We start from the raw sequence: 9,758 nt of genomic DNA, 5'->3' as shown, positions 1-9,758 counted from the left end.
TTTGTAGTGATTGTGGTCTTAAGTTTTGGAGAAGTGGTTAAACTTTATGTATTTAAATTCTATCAGATTCAATAAGAAGGGAGCAAATATTTTAATTCAAATTTTGTGGTTTGTTCTCACCTAAGAGAATTCTATTCAGGCTTTGATTGAGACCTATGAGGTTCAACGTCCAATTCCTCCTATATTATCCCAAAATTCCACCACCTAAGCCTCCTTGGACACAACCAAAGCATACAAAGAAGGGAAGGACAAACATAAGGGCTCCTTCCCACACCATTTATCTATCCAAAACTTTACCCTTCTACCATTACCCACTTCCAAGGAGGTTCTTCTAAAGAAAAGATCCCACCCATTCCTAATAACTTTCCAAACATCAATCCCATATCCATTGCTAACTTCACATGGATGCCAACCCTCTCCTTCCTTCCCACACTTCACCTTGATAATTTGCTTCCAAAAGACATCCCCATCAAATACATATCTCCGACGCCACTTACCAAGAAGGGCTCGATTCAAGAAAGAGAGACTTCTAATTCCCAACCCCTCTTTCTTTTGTTTGTACAAACAATTGACCAACTAATCTTTCTAGGGATGACAAATAAAGACATTTAATAAATTGGAAAATTCAATAAGGTACTTCTAATCAAAGTAAGTCTCCTCCTTTTGATATATATCATCTTTTCCACAACAATAGTTTTCTATGAAACTTTTCTTCCACAACATCCCATACTGCTTCTAATCCATAGGAGGCTCCCAAAGGTAATCCTAGATAAATGCAAGGAATTTTCCTCACCTTGCAACCCAATTCAGTAGTTAGAATATCTACATCTGTGACTTTTCCCATTGAAATCAATTCGTTTTTATCCAATTTGACTCTAATCCCTGATAATGCCTTAAACCATATGAGTAGCCAACTTAGATGAGTCATTTGCTTTTGAGAATCCTCTCATAGAAGACCAAAGGGTCATCTACAAATAATAGATGGGACACAACCACCCCCTCTCCCCCTTCCCTTTCACCCTGAAACTTGATAAGTAACCCCCCTATTTGGCTCTCTCCAACAAGCAACTCAAGACCTCCATAACAAAACAAACAAAAAAAGGGATAGAGGATCCCAATGTCTCAACCCTCTAGAAACTTTAAAAGAAACCAAAAGGAGTTCCATTAACCAACACTGAAAACCTTGCTATGGAAATGCACTATTAAATCCATCTAATCCATTTATGGTCAAAACCCTTTTTTTTTCATTACTACAAGCAGAAAAGCCCAATTGACATGGCCATATGCTTTTTCTATGTCCAACTTGCAAATGACACCATTGGAGTCTACCTTCAAGGTTAAATCAATTGCTTCATTCACTACAAGGGATGCATCTAAAATTTGTCTCTCCTTTACAAAGGCATTCTGAAACTTAGAAACCACTTTTCCCACCACTTGCTTTAATCTATTTGCCAACACCTTCGCCAAAAGTTTGTAAAGACCCTATTAAACCTATTGGTCTAAAATCTTTCAAATCCTCTACACCCACCTTCTTTCGGATTAAAGACAAAAAAGTAATATTTAAACTTCTTTTGAACTTGCCATTAGCTTTTGGTTAATAATTCAAATGAGGGGAAGGGGGGGGGGGGGGGGGGGGGGGGGCGGAGGGATAACAATGAGAGGAGTTAAGTCCAATTTTGAGGAGATGTTACCTTTGTGTATCCTTAATAGACTTATACCTTTGTGTACAATTTTCCTTGTATAGTGGAGGTGTTTACTCTTACTTTGATTAGGATTTTGTATTTTGTGAGGAGGAGCTCTCATATTTCTTTTGTACTTTTTTCATAGTTAATATATCTTCTATTCCTAATATATATATATATATATATATATATATATATATATATATTAATGAAAGGAGCTATATGGCAAGGTGCATAGGTTGTATACAAGATAAAAGTCAAAATATAATTCCTTTTCATTATTGATAGTTGTTTTTTTAATTGTGTGGAACCCCAAACCAGGGATTCCTTATTTAAAAAAGGAAAACGGCTCAGAATACAAGAAGTCAAACATCAGATCAAATTCCTTTTTCTGCCCCCCAAAAGTACCGTGATATACAATGTTTTGTTACCTAAAAAATATATACATAAAAATATATAAGCCTGACCTTATTCCCCGCAATTCTTAATCTTTTGACAACACCAAATTGCTTGAAGAAACCTGTGAAAAATTACCCAATTGCAGAAATAAAGCCATCAATACACTTTAAGAATCACTGACCACTCATGTCTTTTATAATCTAAATAATCAGTAAGGGAAAACTGAACACACCTTCCATTTCATTCTCATAGAATCCATGCGGTATCCTACCAATATACAGTAAGTACTGTACCAGTATTTTTTGGTGGTTCCTTCACAGTAAGTTCACGCCCAGGACCACCTTCTAATGGCTGCAACGAATGAATTGGAGTTTGATGGTGGAGAGGGAGATGGTTCATAAAAAATAAGTAACAATATAGTAAAATAAAAGTGAAGTAACAAAATACCAAGAAATCAGCAGCCTCTTTTTTGTTCCCAGGAACTGATAATTTGTTTATCATGACTTTCTTTGCCTTGGTGCCCATCTCACTATATAAAAAAAAGGGAAGAAAAATATATTAATTTCTTTTTTGCACATATTTGATTCACCCAAAGAAAAATAGAAAGAAATAGAGATCCCAAAACCCCCACATTGGATTCTATACTAATCCAGTTAATCATTTCTCTTTGGTTTATAGTGAATGATGAGATATGATTTCAGCTCAATTTCTTTGTACCCTGTATAAAGTCTTTTCTTCCTATGGCATTACTTTTCAGAAATTCTTTTTTTCTTTTTTTTTTTCTACATTTCAATATTTTTTATTAGAAGAACGAGGAATCGTCCATACAACACAATTAACTGATCAAAAATTATGTTTGAAACCTACAAAATACTAAGTAGAACTATACATCTATTAGGAATATACAAAAAAACAACTCAATGAGAGGAATGACACTTCACGATTGCCCTCGGATAATAGGCATATCCTCTGATCTTTTCTTTTCTTTGTAAAACTATACATCCATTAGGAATATACAGAAAGGAACAAAAGAGAGAAACAAAGAAGTCCTGTGGCTGATGCAGTCTTTCATTTGATTGTATGCTATTAATGTAGTAAGTGTACAAGCCATAGCTATGGCTTTTTACAAAAGTTAAGAAGGTAGGCAGGGCTTAAGGGTTGTATATATATGTATATATATAATCTCTTTTATTTTCTTTGACAATAACATAGAATAAAAATAGATAGAGCACATTAAAAAAAGAACTCTTAAATTGCAACCATTGAACCATTGAAAAAAAAAAAGTCATGAAAAAATTAAATAAATAAAATAAAATAAAATAAAATAAACTCATAAACTTTTAAATGGGATCCACTACAGTCCAATTGAAGCAATTAGAACAATTATAATGTTTCACAATATTCTAGACCATGGTTTTTAAAATTGGATTGTTAAGGGCTCAATTCATGCAATATAATAAAATTCATAGTAACAAAAAATAGATGCATTATAGAAAACAATTTAAAATATATAAAGATAGAAGAAGAAGAAGAATTCATGGTAAAAAAAAAAAAAAAGAAGAAGCATTAAGGAAAAAAATCAAATAGAAGATAACAGTAACAAATATAGAAGCATTAAGAAAGAAAAAAAAATTAAATAGAAGATGAAGAAGAAACAAAAGAATTATATTAAGAAAAAAAGTTTAAATAAATCAAACAGATTAAAAAATTAAATAGAAGAAGAAATGTTAAATAGAAATAGAAGAAGAAGAAGAAGAAGAAGAAATGTAAGAAGAAGAAGGAAGATAGATTAAATAAATCAAATAGATTAAGAAAAAATTAAATAGAAGAAGAACATTATAAATTAAGAAAAAGAATATTAAATAGGAAGAAGAAGTAGTAGTAAGCAAACCAAGGAGAAGAAGAAGATTAAATAGATGAAAAAAAATTAAATACATTAAGAAAAATAAGAAAATTATATATATATATATATATATATTCAAAAAATATATAATGTTAATTTTTTTTTAATCTAAAAAGATAAAACACGTTTTATTTCATATGAAAAAACTCTTTACTGAAAATTACACTTATTATTCTCACTAGACAATAAGAAAATTTTTTATTTTAAAAATTTAAAATGTCACTTTACAAAATAATTATTGATTAAATTAAGCATATTATCTATAAATTAAGTCCCTAGTATGAAACCTTAAAATTGTTTTTTTTTTTTCTGATATAAATTTATGTTGTCATCTAAGTTGGTTTTTTATTTTTTTATGAATGCTAGTAAAAGTACTTGGTGTTTTTTTTAACTACTTTTAATTATTTTTATTATCTAAAGAAAATCGTTGTTTATTGTTCTATATATGTATTTGTATACAGTATTATATTATAATTAATTTAATAAAACAACTTTAACAAAAAGAAAACATGAAAATTATGATGAAAGAAAAATAAAATATAAACTTAAATATTATACAATGTTATTAGCTTTTAAACAAGAAATAATAATTTTAAATATATATAATTTTAAATAATTATATTATATACATGTAATTATTTTATTATTATAATAAACCAGAAAATTTTATTTTTATTATTTTAATAGTTTTTAAAAATATAGTTTCTTTTTCTTTGGCAAAAATATTCTTCTCTCCAACTTTTTTTGTTATAAAAACAAAATAATATTTGACATCGGTTTAAAGCTAATTGTAACATTTTTAATGTATTTTTTTAATCAAAGTACTCAATTATATTAGGTTTATTTCATATAAATATATTTTGAGTTTATTATTTATGTAATTTTTATTAATATTTGTTGGAAAAATAATGAATACTTATTTAAAAATTTTAAAGGCAATACTTACTAATTTTTTTTAAGAAATACCGACCCTAAACTAAAAAGGGTATAATTGAAGTTCATAAGAGATCAAAATTTCAATTACAAATTTGGTGACCGTTTTGAATACTTGTGAACTAATTCTAAATATTTTGGATAATTTTTCCATGGCCAAATTGAAAGAAAGGCAAATAATTAAAGAGATTGGAATGGATCTCTACTTCTCTAGAAAGGAACCCGCCATTGAAATTATTGAATGCAGCCAAAAGCATCAATTAATGTGATGGAGATTCGTCTTTGTCTTTGATACACGTGGGTGAGTAAACGTCCATATGAGAAAATAACATTATTAACGTTATATAACCTCTCACATTAAATATTACTTGAATCATTTTGATCTTAATGTGAAAAGAAAATAAGGGAGCCCCATCTCTATCTATTTTCCATTGACAAATTAACCAAAGTGCAAATTCAACAATTGGGATTTATTTTGATCTGAGAGTTTTGAGAAGCTGTTTGTTGAAATGTCTGAATGAATATAATTACATTAATGTTTTATTATTTTGTAAGTGTGAAATTGATTCCTTGACTTCTTTAGATATGGCAAATGACTTGGGTTTTAGCCCATGAATCTAGAAATATACCACAGGAAAGGCCTCTTCTTTTTTGAAAGACGCAATACAAGCTTTTACAAGAGTGCAATATACAGTGCATGCTAACAACTTTACATGAAGAAGGGAGGACCCTCAGCTATCATGACCCAGCAGCTCACCCAACGTTATCATGGAAAACGGTTTTGACAATGGTGGCCACTGTGTTGAGAGTGCTCGACCAACTTGTTGCATAGTCGGCCGAGATTGGGGATTAACACGCAAGCATGCAAATGCTAACTTCACTACAGCCACTATTTCCTCGGCCAATTGATTCACAGGAGGTGAGGGGCGCTGGTCCATCACATCATTCAATAGGCGATGGTCCACAGTTGATGGTGATGAGGATGATGAGGACGCTGACCATAACAGGGACGAGATGAGTTCTCCAGGATGCTTTCCCATAATTACTTCCAATGTTACCACTCCGAAGCTATAAACATCAGTTTTATTATCAACCTTCATCGTGTAAGCAAGTTCTGCAAAGAAGATTTAATCATGCTCTGTTCTGCTAAGCAATTATAAGAGTCTTATATATGATGTATAGAGGCAGTTTAGAGGTAAGCAAGGAACTAAGAAAATTGTACCTGGAGCAGTATAACCAAAAGTTCCTGCAAATGAAGTCCAATTAGATGAGTCCAACTTTAAAAGCCTAGCCGTGCCAAAGTCAGATACATGAGCCTCATATTCTGAATCTAACAAAACATTGTTGCTCGATATGTCTCGATGAACTATAGGAGGTGAGCAATCATGGTGCATGTAAGATAAAGCTTTAGCCACGCCTTTAACAATGTTTAGCCTCACATTCCAATCTAATTTTTCTGCTTCTTCGTCGTTGCTTAGAATGTTTCGCAAGCTCCCCTTTTCCATAAACTCATAAACCAAAAATGAGATCTCTGCAAATGAACTGAAGCCATAAAGCTTGACGATGTTGCGATGCCTTATCTGTGTTAAAGCATGAATCTCGCTTTTGAAAGCTTTCAAATCAGCCATATCTCCATCTTGTGATGAGTGAAGTTTTTTCACAGCAACAACCCGGCCTGTTGGCAACTCAGCCTTGTAAACAGTACCATATCCTCCAGTGCCGATACACTGTTTCGAACTGAAATTATCGGTCCCCTGTATGATGTGCTCATACAACAATTCTCCATCATGGCCCCATATTGCAAATAGATCTTCAACATCTGCTTCTGGAGACTTGGTTTTTCTCTTCCTCAATTTTTGGAAAAGAAAATAAATGCCAATAATAAAAGAAAATAAGAGCAATAGAGTGCTCACAATGAGGAGCACCATGATCAAAACATAAAACTTGTTGGGCCTCTTTCGACTAGCACTGCATGGCTTGAGATGAGTGACATTATTTCCACACAGACCTTTATTATTTTTGAATGCCTCAAATGGAGTGAAAGCTTTGATGTTGGGGAGAGGACCTTCCAACTGATTGTAGGATATATCAACAACTGTCAGGCTTATCAGATCATCAAAAGTGTGTGGGATGGTGCCAGAGAGCCCGTTATGGGAGAGATTCAACGTTTCCAGGTTCTTTAATTCTCCAAGCAGCGGTGGAACCTCTCCTGTCAACATATTTTGACTAAGATCGAGACTTTCAAGATTTTGCATCTTTCCAATTTCGTCAGGAATGCTATCCACAAATCTATTCTCGCTCAAGTTGAAGAACTGTAATTTCAAGAAGTTTCCCAGCTGTTTGGGAATTGGACCGCTTAAGTTGTTTGATGCCAAGTTAAGAATTTCAAGATTGGATAAGTTTCCCAATTCCAAAGGAATACTGCTTGAAAGATTGTTGTCTCCTAACAACAATTTGAACAATAATGGCAACATTCCCAACTCTTTTGGGATCTTCCCACTTAGATGATTGGCGGAGAGATCAAGTTGTTGCAGTTGAATTGCTTTCCCAAGTTGAGGCGGTATAGCACCAGAAATATTGTTGTTGGAGATGTTCAGGCTTGTGAGCATGTGGCACTGCCCCCATTTCTCAGAAAGCTCACCATAAAAATTGTTGCTGCTTAGATCAATATAATTTAGGGTCGGGTACACACCAAAACTTTCGGCTATGTCTCCCGTCAGTTGGTTTCTTTCAAGCCTAACTCTGAATAAACTAGTGCAATTTTTCAAGCTTTTTGGAATAGGACCAGTGAAATGGTTTCCCATAGCCGTAAAGTTTTCAAGAACACTACCAAGGCATATCTCTTGTGGTAGTTGGCCAATGAAGTTGTTCTCAGATAACTGTAAAGATTTCAAATGAGTGATATTATTCATTTCAAGAGGAATGGCACCACTAAGCTCGTTGTGATTAAGGAACAAAAAGGTTAAGCTAGACAAGTTTCCTATGGAAGCTGGTATTGAACCGTTAAGATTGTTGAATGACAAGTCAAGATCATAAAGCAATCTCAACAATCCAATTTCTTGAGGTATTGAACCAGAAAGCTCGTTCTCAAAAAGATATAAAGTGGTTAAGTTCCTCAAGTTACCTATGGAAGGAGGGATTGGACCAGTGAGATTGTTATGTGATAATTGAAGATCATTAAGAGATCTTAACAATCCAATTTTTTGAGGGATGGAACTAGAAAGCTCGTTCTTAAAAATATGCAAAGTGGTTAAGTTTCTCAAGTTTCCTATGGAAGGAGGGATTGGACCAATGAGATTGTTAGATGACAACTCAAGAGTGAGAAGGTTAGGGAGTGAAGAGAAATTGAGATTGTGGAGTGTACCTCTCAAACAGCAACTGTGAAGGTCTAAATCGGAGACACTTCCTGACTTGTGACAAGTCACTCCAAACCAATGATGGCAAGAATTGCGTCCAGACCAAGAAGAGAGGAAAGATTGGGTTTGATTATCAAGACTGGCCTTCCATGTTAGAAGAGTGAGTGCTTCTTGATCTTGTTCAACTTTCAAAAGAGAAGTGGTAGGGGTAGAGGCAGAAGTAAAAGTGACATGGAATAATGATATTGAGTATAGAAATAAAAGGATGAATATGAAGAAGCAAGGAGTGATGATGAGTTGGCGGAGTAAGGAGAAAGATGAAGAATATTCAAGGCCCATTATTGAATTGGTAGAAATGAAGATGAAACACTTATTTATAGACTTAAATGTGATACATCCAACATTTCCATTAGTTGATGTTGACATCTAACCACCTACTTCGTCTACGATTAATGGAACTAAAAAGGATTATATACATGAGTTCAATTCCACACTTATTTTATTTTATTTTATCAAAATGCTCTTAATTTTTTAATTAAAATTTACACCTACAATTACATATGAAATAATTAAAATATTTCTTTTTCACTTCGTGCACTTTTAAATATAACTTGTTTAAAATTAATAATTACAATTCATTTTAAGAAGTAGGGACAAAATATGCCCACGTCAACAACCTAGTTGATATAGGAAGTCCACTTCAACCAACATTACTTGTACATATGTCTTTATATAAAACACTTAATGTATTTTTTTTTTTCAAAAATTCATAAATATAAACGTAATTTTATTTACAACAAAGTTGCTATATTCCTATACTAAATTTTATAAAAATGACATTTAAAACTTTAATTTTCTTAATCTATTTTTTAAATAATATTGTAATGAAAGAAAAAGGGAAGAAGAAGTATATATATATGTGTGTGTGTGTGACTAAATCGAGAGAGAGAGAGAGAGAGAGAGAGAGAGAGAGAGAGAGAGAGAGAGAGAGAGAGAGAGAGAGAGAGAGAGAGAGAGAGAGAGAGAGAGAGAGAGAGAGAGAGAGAGAGAGAGAGAGAGAGAGGAAAATAAGAAAATTGAATAACTAAATAGATAAATGAAATTCAATCACTTTAAGAAGTTTACACCTATTCACCAAAAAATAGAAAATGGGTAAATAGTAAATACAAGAAAATTAGAAATTCAATTACTCCTGAAAATGATGATTGACCATGCCTTATAGGATTTGAAATCTTTAACAAAACTCAATATCAATTTTAAGCATCAATGAATGAAATAATAATAATAATAATCATATGGGGCTTAGGTCATAAATTTTATTTCAAAATCATTTAAGATATAAATCAATTAAAACTAAATTTTTAAGTTTATAAATTTTAAATTCCTCCCTTACTCACTATTTGGATTAATAATCAAATTGCTTAGGTCATAAATTTTATTTCAAAATCATTTAAGATATAAATCACTTAAAACTGAATTTTTAAG

At 32.3% G+C, this 9,758-nt stretch overlaps 1 protein-coding gene across 2 annotated transcripts; it reads right to left on the bottom strand.

Moving 5' to 3' along the window:
- Nucleotides 1-5,543: 5,543 nt before the first annotated feature.
- Nucleotides 5,544-8,688, bottom strand: LOC100247436 (MDIS1-interacting receptor like kinase 2). Of its 2 annotated transcripts, XM_059741163.1 has the most exons (3): nucleotides 8,282-8,385; nucleotides 6,140-7,796; nucleotides 5,544-6,031 (listed from the first exon to the last, which is right to left on the bottom strand). In XM_059741163.1, exons 2-3 carry the CDS (start codon nucleotides 7,719-7,721, stop codon nucleotides 5,649-5,651), a joined length of 1,965 nt encoding a protein of 654 aa, XP_059597146.1. In that variant the 5' UTR covers nucleotides 7,722-7,796; nucleotides 8,282-8,385; the 3' UTR covers nucleotides 5,544-5,648. The 2 variants fall into 2 exon arrangements, with proteins under 2 accessions (XP_059597146.1, XP_010645389.1); XM_010647087.3 differs by having other exon boundaries at nucleotides 6,140-8,688.
- Nucleotides 8,689-9,758: the final 1,070 nt, after the last annotated feature.

The sequence above is a fragment of the Vitis vinifera genome, chromosome 12, assembly GCF_030704535.1.
Source record: "Vitis vinifera cultivar Pinot Noir 40024 chromosome 12, ASM3070453v1".
In the NCBI taxonomy this organism is placed as follows: domain Eukaryota; kingdom Viridiplantae; phylum Streptophyta; class Magnoliopsida; order Vitales; family Vitaceae; genus Vitis; species Vitis vinifera.
This window is presented reverse-complemented; position numbering and strand designations above follow the sequence as displayed.

What these genes read in the sequence shown, in the direction of transcription:
- LOC100247436 (XM_010647087.3), bottom strand. Translation starts at nt 8,612, where the DNA reads ATGGGCCTTGAATATTCTTCATCTTTCTCCTTACTCCGCCAACTCATC. An exon ending in TTTTGGTTATACTGCTCCAG is followed by an intron (nt 6,032 to 6,139) that starts GTACAATTTTCT and finishes TCTTCTTTGCAG; the next exon opens with AACTTGCTTACACGATGAAG.